Source organism: Camelus bactrianus, chromosome 9 (assembly GCF_048773025.1).
Source record: "Camelus bactrianus isolate YW-2024 breed Bactrian camel chromosome 9, ASM4877302v1, whole genome shotgun sequence".
Taxonomy (NCBI): Eukaryota; Metazoa; Chordata; class Mammalia; order Artiodactyla; family Camelidae; genus Camelus; species Camelus bactrianus.
The window spans coordinates 3,476,718-3,500,161 of NC_133547.1; the positions used below are offsets into that span (position 1 = coordinate 3,476,718).

A 23,444-nucleotide genomic window follows, 5' to 3' on the forward strand; every position below is an offset into this window, starting at 1 on the left:
TATAATGTGTGTCTGTTAATCCCCAACTCCTAGTTTATCCCTCCCTGCCCTTTCCCCTTTGGTAACCATAGTTTGTTTTCTATGTCAGTGAGTCTGTTTTTGGTTTGTAAATAGAATTTGTATCAAATTTTTTATTTTCATTTCCACATATAAGTGACATCATATGATACTTGTCTTTGTCTGACTTCATTCAATATGATAATCTCCAGGTCCATCCATGTTGCTGCAAATGGCATTATTTTATTCTTTTTATGGCTGAGTAGTATTCCATTGTATAAATATACCACATCTTCTTTACCCAGTCAACTGTCAATGGACATTTAGGCTGTTTCTATGTCTTGGCTATTGTAAATAGTTAGGCTGTTTTGGTTTTTTTTGGTGGGGGTAGGTAGTCAGGTTTATTTATTTACTTTAATGGCAGTACCAGGACCTCGTGCATGCTAAGCACGCACTCTACCACTGAGTTATACACCCTCCCCCTGCACTGATAGATTATTGAAAATTGAGACCAAGAGTTCCCTCCTTAGGGTTCGCCAGAGCCTTTTATAAACCCCTTACTTTTATGCAGCAGTTGTAGGACCAGAACCCTGAACCTGGTTGCTGCCCCCCGGGGTTTCACTCATGGAGATGTGAGAGTCCTCTGATCAGCCAAGGTAGGAGGCAGGGACAAGGTGGGTGGCAGTAATCCTGGCAGACGAGAGGGAAGGAGAAGTAAGCGACCCCAGCCTCACCCTTTATTTTTCTTAGACCATCGGCTCTTTGACACTGGGTGACACATGGCAATGTCAGGAGACATTTTTGGTGGTCACAACTGGGGTGGGGAGGATGCTCCTGGCATGTGGGACTGGAGACCAGCCACACTGCGATGCACAGGACTCCGCCTTCCACAAAGCGTTATCCAGCCCCAGATGTCAACAGCGCCAAAGTGGAGAAACCCTGGGGGCAGATCCACTGTCTAGTTTCCAGTGAGACACCAAAGTTCTCAGCGGTGATTTTAAAGGTGGAGATCACACTCTCCTCCGATCCCTGGTGCCTCTCACTACTTAACATTACATGTCCCAGGCCAGTAGCTAGTCAAGAAATATTTAATAATAAAACTGGCTGCCTAACTTGGCATCCTCCATCTTCCCTTAAGGTCACTGGGTCCCCCTGCCTTTATTCCAAAGTTCGATTTGTGTCCAGTTTCCCAGTCCAATTTCTTTCAAGCCAGGCCCTAGGAATCGAGTGGCTCGTGGCGTTTAGTCATCATTTCTGAACTTTGAACAAGACTGATGTGGTCTCTGGCTGAGCAGAAAGCAGAAGGCCGCTGGTGGGAGGGCTGAGCTGAGAGGAGGAGGAGGTGACCAACAGCCTCCCACTCCCTGACGGCGGCTGTGAGCTGAAAGCTAAGTTGGGTAGAGCAGAGGAGCGAAGAGCTGAAGGTGGTCCCCTGGGAGCAGAGGAAGGAAGTGCTCAGGGGTCAACCGTGAGCTCCTGGGGCCTGCTGCCTTCCTGATGTGCAGGGCTCAGAGGGGGGCCTTCAGACAGGCTCAAGGGTCGGACCCTTCTTTTTCATCAATGCCACGAGGCCGGACAAACGAGCGTGGATGGGAAAGCCAGTGAAGAGAGGTGTGGCAGGTACCACAGCCGCAGAGCGGACTGCGGTCCCAGCCCCCGCCCTGCTGCTCACCAGCTGTGGGGCCCTGGGCCATTTCTTTTGAGTTTTAGTTTACTTATCTGGTTTAAAAAAAAAAAAAAGGACCAAAAAACAAAACAAAAAAAAACCCCACTCTATCCTGACCTCTCTGTGCAATGAGGATTACAGAACAGCCAGGGGGCTTTGGGAAAGGTTAAACGTTAGATATGTGAGTAGGCACTCAACACATGTCAGTTTGAGTTACTACTATTTTGTCCCCAGAAGCACTGCAGAAACTGGCTAAGGTGTTCTGTCTGTGGTTCCCAAACAGACGGGAACCACAGCCATATCTGCTGTAAGAGAATCTGCCTGTCCAGCTGCACTGGCCAGGGTTCCCTAGGGAAGCATAATCAATTACACACACAAACACACACACACATACACACACACACACACACATACACATACACACATATGTACACACACACACAGTGGACCCTTGCACAATGCAGGGTGTTATGGGGTAGCTGGCCCTCTGTATCCACGGTTACTCCACAGCGAAGGTTCTGTAACCCTGGATTCAACCACGGATTAATCCACAACTTGAACTGTGTAGTACTGTATTATTTACTATTGAAAGAACCCATGTTATTCAAGGGTCAACTGTATATGACAAATACATACATGATACATATATTCATCCTATATAGACAGAGAACACATATTATCCTATGTCTAAGTGTATATACACACCTATACGTGCTATAGCATATGTGTGTACCTATCTCGTCTATAATATCCTCCCTGTATTACTCTCTCTATATATATACACACACACAAAATATAAGGCCATACCCTATATATAAGAATTTTCTTTTGAGAAATTTGAAAAAACTACTCAACAGAAATAAGAGACAGTCATGCGCCCACCACCCAGAATTCTAACTGTTCACATCTAGCCATACTTGATCCAATATGTTTTCTTCCTTTTCCTCTCAACGCAATTCCCATCATTTTGCTCTCTTTGCTACAAACTTCTGCCCTGAAGTCGGTGTCATCGCTTCTGTGCGTGCTTTTACACTGTTACTACGTAAGTATGCCTTGGTAAACAAGATACAGTTTCAAGAGTGATCCATCAGTGGTCTAGTATTGTCATTATTGTTCTGCAACTCCATTTTTTTTAAACTCAAGGATTCTGTCTTCTAGGTAAAGATGAAGGAAAGTCTTCCGAGAGAGCAGAAAGCAGGCTAGGTAAGAGAAAGAGGCCGAGTCATCCAGTCACGGGGTGAGGCTTCCCTGTGAGGCACCGGGGTATCCACCACTGGGAAAGTTCTCGAGGATGTCTGTCTATATTTGAATGATGCCTGACGATTGCGGTTCAAGGCAAAAGCCTTTCGAGGTGAGTCGGGTTAGCGTTGAAGCTCTGCCTACTCATCACTGAGGAGGTGCCTGGAAATCCTACTTCAACTCTCCGACCCTCAGCTGCCGCATCTGTAAGATGGGTACCATTCTCTGTCTCCCAGGGTATTTGCAAGTAGGAGACAAATGAAGTGAGATCTCCAGCTCGTGAGAGAAACTCAATCAATGGTAGACATATTTAGGCATCAGAAGATGTCTCAGGAAACCAACTTACCTCCCTCTTTCCACCAGGGACCACTGGAATCATTCTCATCATCATCTTCATCTTCCTCTGCCTCCTCGCCTGCTTCCTCATTTACAAATACACCCGGGGTGGTGAGTTCAGGAAAACAAGGGCTACATATTTGGGGGGAAATGGAAGAAATGGGACGAGGACGTTAACAGCACAGGATTAATCCTTTCTCTCTCTCTTTTCATCCCAGGAGTACATCCTGACAAGAGGACCAAAAGGTAGAGCTACTCAGAGAATCCCACCAACCAATACTTAACTCTTCCTGTATTGCATCCCTGACTAGTTAAGACCTTCTTTCTTTCTTATCTCAACCTTTTATGTGCCCCAGACCAGCTCCAGTGACCATGCCAAGTTTCTCTTCACCTTCTCTCTTCTTGCAAACATCCTCCACTTCTCACTCCATGTTCTTCCTGGGTTCCTTTCCTCATGGACCATACTGCCCCCAACCCTTTCCTCCCCCTCACCTCACAAGACTTTCCTGAGCATCCAAATGACTTGGAGACCCTAAGGTGGGGTGTAGGAGTTGGGGGGGAGGGCAGAAGAGAGTCTGGTTTACAGAGACCGTGCTGTGACCCTGCTTTGCATAAACCCTCAACCTCCTCAAAAGGATGGTGATTTCTCTCTCCAGTTTCCTTTATCTCCAATACTTCACTGTTTCTCTCTCTCAGCTCCTGCTCTTCTAAGGATCCTGAAGACAGGGTGACAAGTAATCAGCCTGGGAAAGAAAGTGGTGGTGGGTACACGTGTGTGTGTTCATGTATTTGTGTGTGTATATGTATATGCACACATGTATGTGTATGATGTGTGCTATTTTTGTGCATGCGTGTCTGAGTGTGCATATCTGAGTCTGCATGTGTGGGGTGCAGGTACATATGTATGTATGTGAACACGTCTGTGGACGTATGCATGCAGCACTGCACAAATGTGTGCAGGGGTGTGTGTGCTAGGCATGTATGTGTTGTGTGTGCACACACAAGTAGCTGGCATGTTTGTGTTCATGCACATGAGCATGTATATGCATGTGTGCTTGTGTTGCGTGCATGCGTGTTAGTGTGTGCACACATGTGCATGTGAGCGGGTGTGTGTGTGTATAAATCTGACCCCTGGAGCCTGGGGACGAAGCAACAGCAGAATCTTTTCCCTCCCAGGTGCATCGGCAGCTGTGAAGAGTTGTTCCCTCGCCTTGGTGAGTTTCCATGCTGGTGACTCCCTGTCACCCCGGGCTCTCCATCACCACCCTCCCCAGTTCTGTCAACGTCAGGGCCCCTGCTTTCACCCGCTCCCGCCCTTCCCGTCCATGTCAGGAGAACCTGGTCTGAACTCTTCTATGTCTTCCCCGGCCATGGGACCTGAGTCCCACAACTTGTTCTTTCTGAGGGCATTCCCCCGTCTGTCAACTGGGATGAACACCACCTTCTCGGTAGGCTTAACGGGAGGGCTTAATGAGCTCACAGTCACACAATGATCAGTCGGATTCCAGGCACGGTGTAAGCATTCGGTGCCTTGAAGCTCCGATTCTCACAGCGATCTGTGTAACCTCAGGCAAGTGGCTTTCCCACTCTGAGCCAAAGTTTCATCTGGACAACGGGTCTAATACACCCCACCTCGGGTGCCATTATGGAAATCGGGCAAGATCCCTCTGGGAGGCGCGGACCACAGTGCCTCGCATAGTATACCCTGCAGTTATGAGTAGCAACCCTTGTTTTTTCCCTTTACAACGCAATTTTTTTTTTATTGTGGCAAAACGCACATAACATAAAATTTACCATTTTGGGGGGGAATCTATCTATTTACCTATCTATTTATTTAGTTATTTATTTTAACGGAGCTACAGGGAACTGAACCGAGGACCTCGTGTATGCTAAGCATGCACTCTAATGCTGAGCTATACCCTCCCCTCCACCAAAACTCACCATCTTAGCCCGTACAGTTTGGTAACTTGCTGGTGCATTCACAACGTTGTGCGATCACCACCATATCTAGTTCCAGGAACGTTTTCATCACCCCAAAGGCAATCCCACACCTTTTTAGCAGTCTCTCCCCATGTCCTCCTCCCCACCCCCCAGCCCCCGGAAACTACTAATCTGACTTCTGACCTGATGGCTTTGCCTCTTCCAGACATTTCACAGAAACACCTCTGTTGTTGGCTGTTTGTAGGAATTCACTATCACCACCTAACAAACCATCTCCAAAGCACAGTGGCTTAAAGCAATACTGTTATCCTGCAGGGTCCGCAGGTCAGGAGTCTGGGTGCAGCGTGGCCAGGTCCTCTCACTCGGATCCCACAGCGCTGTGGCTGAGGTGTTGGGCAGGGGCTGATTAGGGCTTGACAGGAGAGAACTTGCTTCCACAGTCACGCAGGTGGTTGTTGGCAGGATTCGGTGCCTGGCAGGCTGTTAGCCGGAGACCATCCTGGCCACACGGCCACACAGTGACTCATAACATGGCAGCTGGCTTCACTGGCGTGAGCGAGAGGGAGGCAAACAGAGAGGGGCTCGCTGTCTTTTGTAACCTGGTCGTGGACGTGGCATTCCATCTTTCTCACCGTATCCTGTTTGAGAGCCGAGAGTCAAAGGGTCCAGCCAACACTCAAGAGGGGAGGGGGCCTCACGAGGGCTTGGGGGTAGAAGGCTCCTGGGGGTGCTCTTGGAAAGCTGCCTTCCACACTGTCACTACGGCTGCTCCCTCCTCCTAGCCAGCTGCTCCTCCTGGAATACATGACCCGCTTTGCCTTGCCTACCTCCAGGATGAAGGTTCCCAGGTCTCATGCACTGAAGAACCCCATGGAACAACTTATGCTGACCTGGACACCAGAGCCCTAAGTCAGGGCCCCTCCAGCCAGATGAAGCAGCCTCTGGAAACCTGTGTGTACTCAGCCGTTAAGACACAGCCTGGAGAAGACCTGGAGCCTGGAAAGAACTTCTGACAAGGGAACAGACAACGAGGCAGAGGCTCCTTAGAAGACTAGGCAAGCGGGGGTCCCATTCCTCAAATCTCCAATGAAGATGTGTTTCTTTCTTCTAAGGAAGTTTTTAAAGTGAGAGGTATTCACACAGAGTAAAATGCACAAATCTTAAGTGCACAGCTCAGTGACTCCATCCATCCATCCACTCACCCATTTATACATCTATCCATCTCCATCCATCCATCCCTTGGTGTAACCAACATCCACATCCATCCCTCCAGAAGGTTTCCTTGTGACGCTTCCCAGTCGACTGCCATTTCCCCTGAGATCATTCTTTCTTCTGACCTGTCACCTTGGGTGAGTTTTGCCTTTGTTCTTTCATACGCACTCATATAAATGCAATCACGCCATTCGTACTCTTCTGTGTCTGTCTTCTGTCACTTAAATATACTGTTTCTGAGATTTATGCTTGATGTCACCTGTATTAGTGTCTTCTTCCTTTTTCTCTGCTGAGTATTACTCCATCGTATGTTTGTACCACAGCGTGTTTATCCATTCTCCTGTTCATGGACATCTGGGTTTGTTTCTGGTTTGGGGCGTTTACGAGTAAAGTTTCCGTGAACACGCTTAGCTATGTCTTTGTGTGGATAGGCATACATGCAGCCCTTTACCTGGAGGTGGAAGGGCTGGGTCAAAGGACAGGTATATGCTTAATTTTATCAGAGACTTTCAAAGGGTTTTCCAAAAGGCTGCGTCATTTCCTGCTTCTTTCTTTGCGGGGGTGGGGGTGGTGGCGGTGGTGGTGGTGGAAGCAATTAAGTTGGTTTATTTATTTATTTAATGGAGGTAATGGGGATTGAACCCAGGACCTCGTGCATGGTAAGCACGTGCTCTACCACTGAGCTCTACCATCCCGCCTCCTGCTTCCTTCTTGCTGTGTGCTCAGTGCCTTTCTCGGCTGCCAAGCTCCTGCTCCCATTCCCTTCCCACCATAAAACTGCCCCATGACCTCACATGAATTTGTGGGCTAGGGGAGGGAGGTCCTGAATGAGTGAGCATTCACGGTGTCAGTCAGACTCTAAAATGACCTCCAGTCCTCTCCGCTCCTGTGTAGTCCCCTCCAGGGGGACTGGTGACTTGCTTCTAACCTACAATATGGTGAAGAAGGTGGGCTGTCACTTTGGCGGGTACATTATCTGAGGTTGTAACTTCTATCTGGATGGCAGACTCTTGACCACTGAAATGGTGTCCCCCTGAAACTGAGCTCCCCTGATGAGTTTAAGAGTAGCCGCTCTATCCAAAACTTTATTCCCTTTCTTGTCCCTCCTGCCTTCCCCTCAGGACTGAGGATTATCAAAGAAAACAGGGGACTGAAACCTAGCAGGACCCTGCAGGGCCCTCCCGGGTACAAGAGCTCCTCTGTGTCCCCCGTTTCTGGTTTGTACAGAAAAAAAAGCTTTAGTCTCCTAGGCCTTCCCTGAGTTCCAAAGAGCAAATTCAAGCAGTTACTAGTTAGGGAAGAGAGGGAATGCAGAAACAAACGAAAAGCAGCCAAGAAACAATAGTTCAGCAATAAAGCAGAGTCTGAGCTCCTCCTCAAGGGGTGTGCGTAACAGTTTAACCTGTATCTTTGAGTTGTTCTGCAGAAACTAAGACCCTGCCCCCCCCCACCAGGTAGAGGCTGGTAACTACACACTGACCATAAGCACACAGACCCCAGACTGGCTGGAACCAGAAGGTTGATGATTAAGGTTCCCCAAACATTTCCCTGTTACCTCACCACCAACCAATCAGAAGAAAGTCCATGAGCTGCTCATGCCACCTGCAACCCTCACCCCAAATGCCGCCTTTAAAACCCTTCCCTGAAAGCCATCAGGGACTTCAGGTCTTTTGAGCAGGAGCTGCCCATTCTCCTTGCTTAATGCCCTGGAAATAAATGCTGCACTTCCCTTCACCACAACCTGGTGTCCGTAGACTGGCTTTGCTGCAAGACAGGCGAGCAGACCCACGTTTGGTTTGGTAACACTGCCTTCTTGGATTGTGCACTTTGATGACGTGGGCTGCCACGCCGGGAAAGCCCACATGGCAAGGAACTGCAGGTGATCTCCAGTCAGCAAGGAACAGAGGCCCCTGACCCAGCAGGCTGAGGCAGCAGAATCCGTGAACAAGCACGTGAGTTTGAGCTGTATGACAAGGAATCTGGCTGGTCTCTGCCTCTGGTACCTGGGAGGTAACTGTCAATGCTCGGTGTTTCTCCTAATAGGAGTCCCTTTGTTATTCCCAGTGGGCCCCTTGGCCCACTCCTGAGTTTATGGTAATAAGATGACTCAGGATGGGGGAGGGGGCTGGTGGGTCCAGAAATACCAACCATGTGATTGGAAGGTTGGAGCTTTGAGCCAGAGGATGTGAGTCTTCTGGGGAAAACGGGGGCTGGAGATGGATTCTGTCAATCACGCCTATGTGATGAAGTCCCAGCGAGCACTCTGCATACCAAAGCTCAGGGGAGTTTTCTGGTTGACGATACACACTGATGTGTTGAGGGGGGGACACATCCTGAGAATAGAGGAAACTTCACACTGGGGGCCCTCCCAGACCTCCCCCTTGGCATCTCTTCATTTAGTTGGTCCTGATTTGTATCCTTTATAATAAAACGGTAATCCTAAGTATTGGGCTTTTTTGAGTTCTTTGAGTGGTTCTAGTAAATTCTTGAATCTGAGGAGGGTAGTGGGAACCTCCAAGTTTGCAGGCAGCTGGTCAGAAGGGCAGATGGCCCCAGGAACACCTGAACTTGCAGCTGGAGTCTAAAGCGAAGGTGGTCTCTTGTGGGCACTATGCCCTTAACCTGTGCTAGCCCTGGGTCCTGGGGGTCAGAGTTACACTGCCACTCAGAACCGGATCCCTCCTTGGTTGAGCTTTCAGATTAGACCCCAGCTCTGCTGACCGCTTGACTGCAGCCCCTAGAGAATCCTGCTGGGTTGTGCCTGTACTCCTGGCCCAAAGAAACTGAGATAATAAATGTGTGCTGCTCAAGCCATCAAGTTTGGGACAATATTGTTACACAGCAAGAGATACTGTTACATAGCAAAAGGGGCACACAGACCCCTCTGAGCACTCTTCCACGGAGTGCCTGAGCAAGGAGACATCTTCACATGGGGTGACATGGGGGGCTTCAGATGATTTTCTGGAAGGGGAACGGGCTTTTGAGACAGAGCTGAGTTCCAACACCCGCACCTGCCTCTCCGACTTTCGTGTCTTTGAGCAAGGGAACCACTGCCCCTCGGATACCAAGGGAGGACTCCATCACTGCTATACTGTATCTTCTAACTGCTACACACAGCAGGCTCATCAGCATTGCCATTTGGGTTCTCTGAGTCTCCCTAACCACCTGCACTCTCACTGCCACAGGGAGGAAAAGGGCTACTTGGCCACAGCCCTCAGTTCTTAGCCTGTGGGCAGTGTCTAGCAAACTGGGTATTTATTTCCAATATTCTCAACAGTGAAGTGCCTTCACCTCCTCAGCAGGAACCCTTCAGGCTCAAGCCTTAGGCATTTGGGGGGTTACGGACTTAGACACCTGACATCTGAATGAGAAGGATGAGGATTTTCTGTGAGCTGAGCTCGTCCTGTGCTAGAAATGCGTTGCAATCAGCAGCATCAACATGTTTCCGGAAGATGACTATGGGCAGAGGGAACTGAAATGCCAGAGGAAAATGTCACTGCCCACGTTCTGGGGCAACGGGTGAGGCTGTGACCATTCTAGCTGTTCCCCCTTCTGTGGCTGCAAAGCTGAAGACGGATCCCTGGACAGACGGACATGCCACAATGATTCCTGAACTACTTTCCCTCCTCTGCTTCAGTAAGTCTCCCAGGGTGGTACACTGAGATGGTAAAAAATAAGATAACTGGTGAGGGGTTTGGATTGGGATTGGAAAGAGAAATAATGATATCAGCTTCGGCGACTAAGTGCATATTATGTATCAGAAATCTTGCCGAGTGCGACGTGCACATTACCTCTAAACCGGCGCTCAACAAATTTCAGTTACTCTTGTTCCAGCTTCATGACTTTTGCTGAACCACCTGTACTTTCTTGGCGTCATGTTTTTCTTAATACTGACTCAAAGTTCTTTTGCCAAAATAAAAATATTTAGGTCAGATGCTCTACATCAATACCCTAAATAAAAGTCCAGTGTCAAACAGAAGGTAACCACAAAGGAAATGCGGCGAGAGGGAAACAATGTTAAGAGATTCTAACTAGATACTGTTCCTGGTCAAGCTTCTGAACCTGAAAACCACTATTTCTTTGCTATAAAGGCAATTAGCCGTGATCAAGATACACTAGAGGCTAGCTTCAAACAGGCTTTCTTGTTGATATATCAAAGCACCTTGAGCGCGCTTACTGCATGCTGTCGTTCTGTGCTTTAACCACCCTTCCTTGCACCTAAAATCATCACAGGCAACAGTGCGATATAGTCCACGTTGGGGAAATACCACTCTGATCCCTCCAGAAACAAACCAACCAACAACGCTGCAAGGGAGGGCGAGGTCCACTTTTACAGGTTAGGAGTCGAATCTGACTTTGCAAAATGAAGTTGCTTGCCTCACGTTGCACAGGTGGTATGCAGGGAAGCCAAATTCAGTCCAGAACAGTTCAGCTCCAAAAAACAATTTTTTTTAAAAGAATCCTTTAAACTTTTTGACTTTCATTTATTTATTTTTTTAATTCATTACAATTTTGCTTTGTTTTGGTGGGGAGGTAATTAGCTTTGTTAACTAATTAATTAATTGATGGAGGTAGTGGGGACTGAACCCAGGACCCTGTGCATGCTAAGCACACATTCTACCACTGAGCTCTACCCTCCTGCCCTTGTTCTTCTTATTACTTTTATCATTCATTCCCCTTTGACTTGGTTAGGCACTGACTCTACTAACAATTCCTTCCAAAGAACTGTAAACCTTTTAACTTTTCAAAACATCTTCTTTTAACCACTTGTAAGTATATATTTCAGCAGTGTGCGGTGCATTCACAACATTGTGCAACCACCACCTGAACCGTTTCCATCATCCCCCACAGGAACTCTGTACTTGTTACCCAATAGCCTGTTTCCTCTTTCTCCCCAGCCCCCGGTGACCTCTATTGTATTCTCTGTCTTCAAGAATTTGTTCCAGGTGCTTGATATAAGTGGAATCTTACAATATTTGTGTGTGTGTGTGTGTCTAATTTCATTTAGCCTAATGTCTTCATGTTGTAGCATGTGTGAGAATTTCATCCCTTTTTAATGGCCGAATAGTATTGCATTACGTGCGTACACCACATTTTGTTCATCCATTTATGCTTTTGATGGACGTGATATTTTTGATGGGCCCATGCCATTTCAACAAAGACCTGGCAACTTCTCTCTTTCATTACTAAGACACAAAACCACTTAGTCCACACCAGGGGAAAAGAGGAAACACAGGCCTAACCAACGTCCGTTGAGTTACAGCAATCTTTTCCTTACAATAATGTTAGCAAATATGCTTGATATTGATTTTAAAGAGATGTCAGCACTCAGGCAAACCTGTACCTATTACATTCAGGCATTAATGGCAGGATGGCCGTGAACGGTCCAGATATGTGTAATCACTCTCGCTTGGAGGCTTCTAAGACAACTGAGATTTTTAAACTGAATTACAGTTAATTTACAATGTCATGTTAGTTTCAGGCATACAGCAAAGGGAATCAGTTATACATACGTGTGTATATAAATATATATATATATATATATATATATATATATATATGTATGTGTGTGTATACATATATGTGTGTGTGTGTGTGTGTGTGTATACACACACTTTTCAGATTCTTTTCCATTACAGGTTATTACAAGGTATTGAATACAGTTCCCTGTGCTATATAGTAGGTCCTTGTTTATCTGTTTTATATAGTTTGTATGTGCTAATCCTACACTCCTAATTTATCCCTCTCCTCTTCCCCTTTGGTAACCATGCATTTATTGTCCATGTCTATCAGTCTGTTTCTGTTTTGTAAATAAGTTTATTTCTATCATTTTTTTAGATTCCACATATAAGTGATATCATGCAATATTTGTCTTTCTCTGCCTGACTTATTTCCCTTAGAATGACAATCTCTAGGTCCAACCATGTTGCTGCAAATGGCATTTTAATTCTTTTTATGGCTGAGTAGTATTCTGTTGTATATATACCACAACTTTGAATCTAATCATCTGTCGATGGACATTCAGGTTACTTCCATGTCTTTGTAAATGAATCACCTCTGAGCGTCTATGCTGCAGTCCCGAGCACTGCTTTCCCAGGTTCGGTGAAAGCAGTGGTTCTTCACCCTGGCTGCATGCTTGTATCACCTGGGGGATTTTGAAAGTTTGGCGCCTGAGCCCTAGTCCAGGAGATTCTGAATCAATGCTTTTGTGGTTTGGGCTACGCACTGGACTTCGCCCCAGCCCCCAGGGCAGCGGGACGTGTAGGCACAGGTAAGAATGGCTGAGCTGGGGTCCTGTGTAGCTGCAGCTGCGCATGGAACAGGGGAGGACTCTGCCTTTTCTCTCCCCTGGAATATCCACTTGGATTTTGTGGGGCCTGTCACAGGGCACCAGGCAGTGCCCTCTGTCCTGCTTGGAGTACTAAATGATGAAAAGAGATCATGGCAAAGATTGGATCAGAAACTTTTCAGAGGAAAGGCTGAGGCTGACTTTACTAGTGCTTTCTAATGATGGGGCCCGCTCCATCTTTGAGCCAGCCTGTGCTGACCAAATGGAAGCTGGTGGTTCATGGCGAGGTTTGGACGCGGGCTTGACCTGGTGGGAGGAAGGCGCAGTTACAGCAAGGCTGCGCGCTTCCTCATCCCCGTCAAAGCTCTCTGAGTCGTGCTTACGCTGGGGCGCCTGTGAGTCGGTCAGTGTGCACCTGATGCGGTCCTACTATGTGCCGGGACCTGTGCAGACAGGGAAGATGCTGGGGTCAGCAGCACAGAGCCCCCGCCGCCCAGGTGCTCACAGGTGGTGATACCTTGTGTCTCCCATGGTGTAAGACAGGTAGCCTTCTATGAACGCTCTTAAGAAATTACAACCAAGTGGTTCTGTCCTAATTTTTGTCACTCAAGGCACCCAATACCCTTTATATGGTGGATTTCTGATCATATATGAGACTGTGCATAGACAGTCAGGTCTACTTAGGGTCTGAGATACATCACAGGTAGGCTGGGGCCACCCTCATATCCCACCCTGCCCCAGTCTCTCACGGCTCCTGCCTCCAACCCCAAGCAGGGGGTGGAGGAGTCTGGAGACTCTGACCCAGGTTTCAATGGAAACGCTACATTAAGAGCGGTCCAGGTGGAAGGCGACTCTGGGAGGGTCTGTGGGACTGTCTGGAACCGAGAAAGGGCCTGGGGCCTTGGGAGGCGACAGCAGCACAGGAGAAACTCTGTGAGAAATGGTGGAGGAGGTGAGAGCAGAAACCAGAGTCCAGCGAAAGGACAGTGAGAACTCCTAAACTCATGAGCGCTGGGACGGCCCCTCAGGGACCAGGAGGGAGATGACGTGGGCTCCGTGCAGGTGCTGGCATCTCAGGGACGATCCTTTGCAGGGCTCTGTGTTGGCCAAGGAGACCTAAGAAGAGATGGTGAGTGTTTCTTCCTTGAACCTTCCCTGATCCCTCACCCCAGAGGCTCCACTTTCCCTTCTTCCTTCTTTAAACGGGCTTCCTGAGAGCAGGTGAGTCGACCACATCCAGTCCCGAGATCTGCTTCCTTCCAGAGTCACCTCCCAAGCCCTCCCTGAGCGCCTGGCCCAGCTCGGTGGCACCTGCCCGCAGTAACGTGACCCTGCGCTGCTCGACTCCTACCAAGGATGTAAACTTTGTTCTCAGAAAGGGAGGAAAGGTCTTGGAGCTCTTGCAATCACCTGATTCCACAGAGGGCCAGGCGGAATTTCACCTGACGGATCTAAAAAGCATTAATGCTGGAGAGTACACCTGTGAATACTACAGAAAAGGCCATCCCCACATAAGTTCACAGCCCAGTGATGTCCTGCAACTACTGGTGACAGGTGAGGAGGGGGTGCCTCAGAATGACGTGGGATCTCCCTAGGGACAGGGACGAGGGAGGAGCCAGAGGAAGGGGGGGCGGGGTGTCCCCATCTCCAGCGTAGTTGGGGAGGGGGAGACGGAGAAAGTCAGGCAGAGAACTGATGCCTTGGTTTTACCCAGGGCTTGTAGGAGGGAGCAGCTCCTTCCTGGAGTCAGAGTAGAAAGAGGCTGAGCTCAGGTACCTGTCATTCCCACACTCCCTGAGAGCCTCCTTCCAGGAGAACAGCGGTGAGTGGGGGACCCAAGGCTTCTCCCCGTGATCTCAGAGTCCTCCTTCTCTTACAGGGTATTTTTCTAAACCTTCCCTCCAAGCCCACCAAAGGGGTGTTGTGACTGAAGGAGCAGAGGTGACCCTGCAGTGCCAGAGGCCAGACACTGAAATTGTGGCTGTAATGTTTGCCCTACTGAAGGCAGGAACGCCAATGCCCGTGCAGCGCCGGAGTCCAGCAGGGAAGGAGACAGACTTCTCCCTTCAGAATGTGAGCATCGGTGACACAGGGAACTACAGCTGTGTGTACTACCAGACAAGGGCCCCTTTCTTGGCCTCCCGCCCCAGTGATCACCTTGCGATCCGGGTGACAGGTAAGATTTTGCATGATGTTTGAGGAAGTTTTTGTTTGTTTTCAATTTAAATAAGTGAGTGTTCGACCATCATCCTCTGATTCACATTTTCTCCATCACTTGTTCTGTCATTTCCTTTTAACATCTTTCCTTTCCTTATTTCCAGTCCTTTGCCTTTTTTTTCCCCCTATTGTGCATTCTTGGTCAATTTCTCATGCTTTTCTTCAAAATGATCCAACCCATTATCAGAATCCCTTCTACCAGAAATTCTCTGTCTCTCTTAAGCTTGGTTTATTCTGGCAATCGTGATTTTATCCCCAATAATTTTTTGTTGCTGCTCTCAGAGTGCTGTTCCCACAGTCTCCGCATGGGGGGAAGTGGCTGTGACATCCTTTCCCGTCTCACAGACCTTGCTGTAAGGGTGCTTCTGAGATGACGCTGTTTCCTGGCGGAATTTTGCTGGACTCTCCTTTCTCAGCTTTGTAAATTCTCTTCAATGCTCTCGAGTCTTCCCAGGTAGTCAGTAAACGTTTTGTAACGAGGAATTAGGGTCTGGGTGGGGTCCGCGCTGAGAGGAAGAGCAGGCTTACCGAGCAAGGTAGCATCATTACAAATTTCTCCTTGTGGATTTGTCTTCGGGGAACATTGTCACTGATGGGTTTAGAGATGAACGTCACCATAACTGGCATGTGTCGGGAGGAAGATGCAAATGCAGGCTTCTCTTTCAGGACCAAGACCAGTGCCAAGCTTAAGCCCTTCTTGGCTGAAGCTGAGATCCACCATGGTCCAGATGCTTAGCCACTAAACTCAATCTTTCTTTTAAAAAAATTATTTATTTTTAAGTTTTTAGATGGAAGTATAGTCAGTTTACAAGGTATCAATTTCTGGTGTACAGCGTACTGTTTCAGGCACATGTACATTCCTTTTTGAATTCCTTTTCATTACAGGTTACTACCAGGTATTGAATACAGTTCCCTGTGCTGCAGAGAAGAACCTTGCTGTTTATCTGTATTATATATAGCAGTTAGTATTTCCCAATCGCAAACTCCCAATTTATCCCTTCCCACCCCCTAAACTCAATTTTTCTTAAGCTCATTGCCTGCATAAAGTTTTGTGCTGGAGGTGGGGGTGATGTACATGAAGCTACTGAATTATTTCAGCACTCTGTGGAGCAATTTTGATTTTTAGTGTTGCTCCTACAAAGAATTCCTCATATATGGAGGGAGAAGGGCAAAAGGAAACATGGGAAGGTGGAAATGAGACAAACAGCAAGTAAATGAAATCCGAGGGACAAGGCAGGAGAACAGGAAGGGCAGAGGATGCAGGGAGAATTACTACAACTCCCATAAAATCCCATTTTTTTCCCCCAGTGATTAGAGCTTTAAGGTAGGTACAGGGGGCCACTAGCCGGGAAAACCAAGTGGGCATCTGAGAGTCACGCCTGGCAGATCCATTTGGGAAGCAGGGAGGCCCTTGCATGGTCAGTGCTGCTCATCTCGCTTCTAGGTTCCCCACGTACCACAGCCTTGGACTACACCACGGGGAACCTCATCCGACTGGGCCTGGCTGCCGCAGCCCTGGTCATTGCAGGTGCCTTCCTGCTCGAAGCCTGCTGTAGCCAGGAGTCTCCACGGGGTGTCAGGTAAAAAAAAAAAAAAAAAACACCCCAAACTGAGCACTTCTCATTTTCATGGGCTGGTGTAGTGATACAGCGTCCTTCTTTTTTTTTTTAATTTTCCCTTATGGTTTATTACAAAATATTGAATATAGCTCCCTGTGCTATACAGTAGGTCCTTGTTATTTAATTATTATATATATAGTAGTATCTGCAAATCCCAAACTCCTAATTTATCCCTCCCCGCTTTGGTAACCATAAGTCTGTTTTCTATGCCTGTGATTCTGTTTCTGTTCTGTAAATAAGTTCACTTGTGTCATTTTTTTTTAGATCCCACATATAAGTGATATCATATGGTATCTGTCCTCTGACTTACTTCACTTAGTGTGCTAATCTCTAGGTCCATCCACATGGCTGCAAATGGCATTATTTTATTCTTTTTAAGGCTGAGTGGTATTCCATTGCATGCATACACCACAACTTCTTTACCTATTCATCTGTCAGTGGACATTTAGGTTGCTTCCATGTCTTGGCTATTGCAAATAGTGCTGCTATGAACACTGGGGTGCGTGCATCTTTCCAAATTAAGAGTTTTCTCTGGATATGTGCCCCCAAGTGGGACTGCTGGCTCATACAGTAACTCTATTTTTAGTTTTTTTAAGGAAACTCCATACCATTTTCCACAGTGGCTGCACTAATTTACATCCCACCAGCAGTGTAGGAGGGTTCCCTTTTCTCCACAGCCTCTCCAGCATTTACTACTCATAGCCTGTTTACTGATGGCCAGTCTGACCGGTGTGAGGTGACACCTCATTGGTTTCAGTTTGCATTTCTCTGATAATTAGCGATGTTGAGCATCTTTTCACGTGCCTACTGGCCACTGATACAGGGTTCTTTAAACACCAAACTCTACTATTAGATGTGTGTTTTGCAACACGGGCATGAATGGCATTTTGGGTGACACATTTCCTCAGCATGTGTGACTGTTCTGTTCATTGTAAGAACATATCTCTTTTCTTTTCCCGTTAAACGGCAGTTGAAGCCTCAATTATTGTGGAATGAAAACAAAATCATACCTTTTAAGAATGGGAACATGGGGGTATTTTTCCTGGTTGAGAACCTCTGTTTAGATCTGTGGACAATAACATTTTCTCTTCCTCCCTCTTTCTTTCTTGTCCACAGGTCCCCAGAAGGACGATGGGTGCTTGAGCAAGCTAGACCTGCTGTATCTTGACTGCTCTGGGGAACCAGCTTTCTCAGCTCTATTGAGAGCTCCTGAAGGACAAGATGATGGCTTTCTTCCTTCTGTAATCTTCCCCGGGGCAGAGGACAGGAATGAGCATAAACACTCACCTGATAAACTCAGAATGACTAAAAATTGCTTAGAACGTTGGCGTCACACTAGGTAGCATGCGGGTTTCCACCAGCAGGAACTGCTCTTCCATTGACAAGTGGGGAAACCATGCTTCTGGGATAACATACATTATTGTTTCCCCCTGTATTTTGTATTTCTGGGCCAGCACTTGTCAAATATTAAAATTTTTGTGCTTATCACACATCGTTTAAACGTTATTCCACACGTTCCCAGCGCTTTACCTAATTTTGAGAGCATCGCACTCTTTTAAACAGCATCACTTTGCTCTCGAGTTGTGCCCAGTATTTCCGGTGCAGGTGTAAAATGTGATCCATTATATTTTGTTCTCAAGATCTGTTGTTGTTTCCTGCTAAATAATCTGGTTCTTTTTCATAACTCACTCGTATTTCAGAACTTTCATCTCCTCTCTTAGGACTCTGCAGATTTTGGTAGGAAAATTGAGTTCCAATTGTAGGGGAAACAATCCTCTGGGCTTCATTCCTCGTTTCATCTGCTCGCTTCTGTTCTGCTGGCTCTCATCAGGTCCCGGACGAGTCCTGCTCCTCTCATCATTACCGCTGAGGTCCTCCTCTCACGGCTGATGTCGCTGTGTGTCCGATGAAGTTAGAGAGCCGGGCTTTGTCCACCACATCCTTCAGTGCGCCAGTGGCGGCGGGGGAACTGTGGGTTTCCCTGGGCTGTACATCACGTGGCTAGTGCTTGCTCAGTGTGAAGGCTCCTAGTAGCCTCAGGCATCAGGAGAATTTTTCTTTCTTTCTGTCCAATTAGGAAAAGCTATGGACCCTCCTGAGAATGGACCCCTCTGGCCGCTGCCTGGTCAAACACAGTCAAAATGGACAGGACACTGGGTTTATAGTCAGTCAGTGTGTCAAACAGACAGCAGTTGCTCACCCCACAGCCTTCCTGTTGCATTTTCCATGTGAAACAGCTTTGGGCCATGCTCCCACTCTCTAATGCATGACTGTCCATGTCTATTTTATTCTATTTTTAAAATTTCCATTTCTTTCTTAGATTGACCACTGATTAATTCTTCTGTTGACACTATATTCATCATCTTCATGGAGTACACATATTTCAGAACATATAAAATTGTACACTTCATTTTTAATGATTTCTTAAAATTTATTTTAAATTTTTTTTATGTTTTTTGGGGGAGAAGGAGAAGCAATTAGGTTTATTTATTTATTTTAATGGAGGTACTGCGGATTGAACCCAGGACCTCGTGCATGCCAAGCCACACACTTTACCACTGAGCTACACCCTCCCTGCTCATGTGTATTTTAGACTATGTTTTTACTCTTCTATCACATCCTCACTTTAACATTTATTTGAAATCATTATAGATTCACAGGAGACTGCAACAATAGTACAGTACAGCCCTTCACCTGGTTTCTCCCCAGTGGTCCATTATTCATCCGTAACAATATCAAATCCAAGAAGCTGACGACGTTAGGCAGGTGACATGATACTCTATACAGAAAACCTAAAGACGCCACACAAAAACTGTTAGAACTAATAAATGAATTCACCAAAGTTGCAGGATATAAGACTAATATGCAGAAATCTACTGCTTTTCTATACATTAATGATTAAATATCAGAAAAATAAAGTAAAAAAAAATCCCATTTAAAATCACATCAAAAAGAATAAAATACCTAGGAACAAACTTCGCCAACGAGGTGAAACCCTACACTCTGAAAACTATGGAGCACCGATGAGGAAACCTGAGGATGATTTAAAGGAACGGAAAGATGCCACATGCTCTCGGATCAGAAGTGCTAACATGGTTAAAGTGGCCACACTACCCAGCGCAGTCTACAGATCTCACGCAATCTCTGTGAAAATACCCATGCATGACACGTCTCAAGATCTAGAACAAATAATCCTAAAGTTCATGTGGAACCACAAAAGACCCCAAATTTGAAAAGCAATCTTGAGAAAAAAGAACAAAGCTAGAGGTATCACCCTCCCAGACTTCAGACTATATATACCACGAAGCTACAGCAATCAAAACAGCATGGTACTTGCACAAAAAACAGACACAGATCAATGGAACAGAATAGAGGGCCCAGAAATAAATCCACGCATTTAATCTATGGTCAATTAATGTATGACAAAGGAGGCAAGAATATACAGCGGAGAAAAGACAGCCTCTTCTATAAGTGGTGCTGGGAAAACTGGACATCTACAAGAAAAATAATGAGATTAGAACATTTCCTCACACTAAATACAGAAATAAACTCAAAATGGATTAAAAACCTAAATGTAAGACCTGAAACCACAGAACTCCTAGAAGAGAAGGTAGGGAGAACATTCCTGGACTTAAATTGCAGCAACATTTCTTTGGATCTGTCTCCTAAGACAGAAGAAATAAAGGCAAATATAAACAAATGGACTGAATTAAAGTGAAAAGCTTTTGCACAGCAAAGGAAACCATCGACAAAATAAAAACACAACCTACAGAATTGGAGAAAATATTTGCAAATGATGAGACTGACAAGGGGTTAATGTCCAAAATATATAAACAGCTCATACAACTCAACATAAAAAAAAAAAAAAGAAACAACCCGATTAAAAAAACAGGCAGAAGACCTGAATAGACATTTTTCCACAGAAGACAAACAGATGGCCAACAGGCACATGAAAAGACGCTCAACATCAACAATCAATAGAGAAATCAAATCAAAACAACAGTGAGATGTCACCTCACACTTGTCAGAAAGGCTAGCATCAAAAAGTCTGCAAATAACAGAGGCTGGCAAGGATGTGGAGAAATGGGAACCCTTGTGCACTGTCGGTGGGAAGATAAATTGGTGCAGCCACTATGGAGAACAGCATGGAGGTTCTTCAAAAAATAAAAACAGAACTACCATATGATCCAGCAATTCCATTCCTGGGTGTATATCTGGAAAATATGAAAACACTATGTCGAACAGATAAGAGCATCCCAATGTTCATAGTAGCAATATTGACGGTATTGAGTTGTAAGAATGTACGTATTCTGACACAAGTCTAATAAGAAACATATGTTTTACAAATATTTTCTCCCAGTCTCAGATTTGTATTTTAATTAAAAACATTTATTTTAAGGAGGAAAAATTTTAAATTTTGATTAAGATAATTATGAATTTTTTTAATTTTATGGTTTGAGCTTTTGTGCCCCATCTAAGAAATCTTTGTCCAACTTAAGGTCACAAAGATTATTTTCCTATGTTTTCTTTTATGATTTTCATAGTTTTAGCTCTTACGTTTATATCCATACTCTATTTCAAGTTAATTAAGGTCGAGGTTCATTTAAAATAAAATATACAGATATCCAATTGTTCCAGTACCATATCTTGAAAATATTATTGTTTCTCCTATCAGAATACCTTAGAATTTTTCTTAAAAATTTATCAATTTACCACAGATCAATGGATTAATTTCTAGACTCTATGCTGTTCACTGATCTTTTTGTCTACAGTACACTGTCTTGATTACTATAGTTTTTAAATGTTTTGAAAACTGAAGGTGATGTTTTATCAGCTTTGTTCTTTAAAAAATTTGTTTTGTAAATAAGTTCACTTGTATCTTTTTTTAGATTCTACATATAAGTGATATCATACGATATTTGTCATTGACTTACTTCACTTAGTATGACAATCTCCAGGTCTATCCATGTTGCTGCAAATGACATTTTTCTTTTTTATGGCTGAGTAGTATTCCATCATATAAATGTACCACAAATTCTTTATCCAATCATCTGTCGATGGACATTTAGGTTGCTTCTATGTGTTGGTTACTGTAAATAGTTCAGCCTTTACCTTTTAAACTAGCTTTCTATGTGTATCTAAAGTGAGTTTCTGAGAGCCCATGTTAAAGTGCTTATTAAAATGCTGGGCATATTGTAAGCGGCCAATAAATGTGAGTTATTATTATTGTCATCGTTATGACTACCGAGCATCACTTCCTAGATCAGTGCTACTCTCTTCATCGTAGTAATTCAGGCGTTGGGAAGACTACTGTGGGGGGGAATGTTATCACTACGGGGGAGGAGAGGAAAGGAACGCAAAAAAAAAAAAGTGGATTTCTCGTAGACAGCCGCATGGTTAGGACTTGCTTTGCTATCCAATATCACAATCTCTGCCTTTTCATTGGGATGTTTAGACCATTTACATTTAATCATTCATTTAATTAACTATTTACAGTTTAATTATTGATATGGTTTGTTTACATCTACTGTCCTGAAATTTTTTTTGGTCCTATCTGTTCCTTTCATTCCTTTCTCTCTCCTTTGTTGGATTACATTCATATTTTTATTCTACCTTATTTCTACCATTGGCTTAGTAGCTACACATCTTTGTTTCAACCTTAGTGATTCCTCTGAGCTGACAATATATGTGTTTAACTTACCATAGTCTACTTTGTACAGCATGATGTCCCCTCAGGAATAGTGGAAGAAACTGACAACAGTGTATTTTCATTTCCCCCCTCCTATATTTTGCAGCATTGTGGTCAAACACTATACTTCTGCATATGTCATACATTCCACAATACACTGTTAGTATTTCAACTTTAGAAGTCACTCCTCATTCCTTCACAATCCATGTTTTCACATAGTACTGTATTCTTTCCAGCTGTAGAATTTCCTTTAACAGTTTTTCTAGTGCAGGTTTTCTACCAACAAATTCTCAGCTTTTTTTTTCTGGAAAAAAAATTTTTGCCTTCATTTTTGAAAGGTATATCACAAAAACATTAATAGAAAAAGTAGGAGTTATCTATATTGGTAACATGCAAAGTAGATTTCAGAGCAAAATAAAATAAAATAAAATAATCAGGGACATTATATAAGAATAAAAAGGTCAATTCACTAAGAAGGCATAGCACTCCTTGATGTAAACACACCAAACAACAAAGTTTCAAAATATATGAAGGAAAAAAAGGAACTGAAAGGGTGAAAAAGACAAATTCACAATTGTATTTGGGAACTTCAACACACTTCTCTCAGTAACTGCTAAAACTACTAGGCAGACAATCAGCAAACATGTAAAAGAACTGAACAACACTGTCAACCAACAGGCTCTAACTGACATTTGCCAAACACTTCAGTCAACAACAGGAGAACGCACATTCTTCTCAAGTGTCCATGAAATCTTCAAGGTAGACCACATCCTAAGTCATAAAGCAAACCTCAACAAATTTAAAAGAACTGGACCAACACTGAGTATGTTCCCTGACCATAACAGAATCAAACTAGAACTCAGTAACAGAAAGATAAAAGGATGAAATGGCCGAACCCTTGCAAATTAAACAATATACATCTATATAATCCAGGGGTCAAAAGAGGAAGTCTCATTAAAAATCTTTAAAATGCACTGAGGAGAGTGAAACTGAAAATACAGCATAAAAATTTGTAGGATACAGATAAATCAGCGCTGAATGTTTATGGTTTACACTGGAAAGGAGGGAAATTCTAAGCCCATACCTTAAGAAAAAAACCTAAAATAAAAACAAACAGAAGGATGAAAATAATAAACAGAAGAGAATAAATCAATAAACCTGGAACAAAAAAAATGACAGAGGAAATCAACAAAACAGAACATGATTCTCTGAGTTTTTACCTGGTTGTACACATTTGTC

The 23,444-nt window shown here is 44.9% G+C and overlaps 2 protein-coding genes, 1 long non-coding RNA gene and 1 other non-coding gene across 7 annotated transcripts in view; 2 read left to right on the forward strand and 2 right to left on the reverse strand.

Annotated features, from left to right (window-relative positions):
* Positions 1-23,444, reverse strand: part of LOC141578561 (uncharacterized) — a 50,419-nt gene that overhangs the window by 20,975 nt on the left and 6,000 nt on the right. For 2 of the 4 annotated variants that reach the window (XM_074369129.1, XM_074369128.1), the window contains exon 2: positions 3,249-3,370. In XM_074369129.1, the coding sequence (XP_074225230.1) occupies positions 3,249-3,370 (122 nt within the window). Of the gene's footprint in view, positions 1-2,224; positions 3,107-3,248; positions 3,371-5,362; positions 5,382-23,444 lie in introns of those variants that run through there. The other 2 variants (XR_012508941.1, XR_012508940.1) reach the window with 2 other exon arrangements.
* On the forward strand, positions 3,456-6,600 carry LOC141578564 (uncharacterized). Its single transcript, XR_012508943.1, has 4 exons — positions 3,456-3,484; positions 3,935-3,999; positions 4,415-4,452; positions 6,013-6,600. It is a non-coding gene; the product is annotated as an uncharacterized LOC141578564 (long non-coding RNA).
* TRNAG-ACC (transfer RNA glycine (anticodon ACC)) lies at positions 7,013-7,085 on the reverse strand. Its single transcript has one exon. It is a non-coding gene; the product is annotated as a tRNA-Gly (tRNA).
* LOC105074481 (T cell-interacting, activating receptor on myeloid cells 1) lies at positions 9,906-18,096 on the forward strand. The gene is made up of 6 exons (XM_010962055.3): positions 9,906-10,027; positions 13,774-13,809; positions 13,944-14,234; positions 14,560-14,856; positions 16,342-16,477; positions 17,633-18,096. The coding sequence occupies exons 1-6, from the start codon at positions 9,994-9,996 to the stop codon at positions 17,682-17,684; spliced, it is 846 nt and encodes a 281-aa protein (XP_010960357.2). The 5' UTR covers positions 9,906-9,993; the 3' UTR covers positions 17,685-18,096.

What these genes read in the sequence shown, in the direction of transcription:
- LOC105074481 (XM_010962055.3), top strand. Translation starts at nt 9,994, where the DNA reads ATGATTCCTGAACTACTTTCCCTCCTCTGCTTCA. An exon ending in AGGAGACCTAAGAAGAGATG is followed by an intron (nt 13,810 to 13,943) that starts GTGAGTGTTTCT and finishes GCTTCCTTCCAG; the next exon opens with AGTCACCTCCCAAGCCCTCC. An exon ending in CCTGCAACTACTGGTGACAG is followed by an intron (nt 14,235 to 14,559) that starts GTGAGGAGGGGG and finishes CTTCTCTTACAG; the next exon opens with GGTATTTTTCTAAACCTTCC.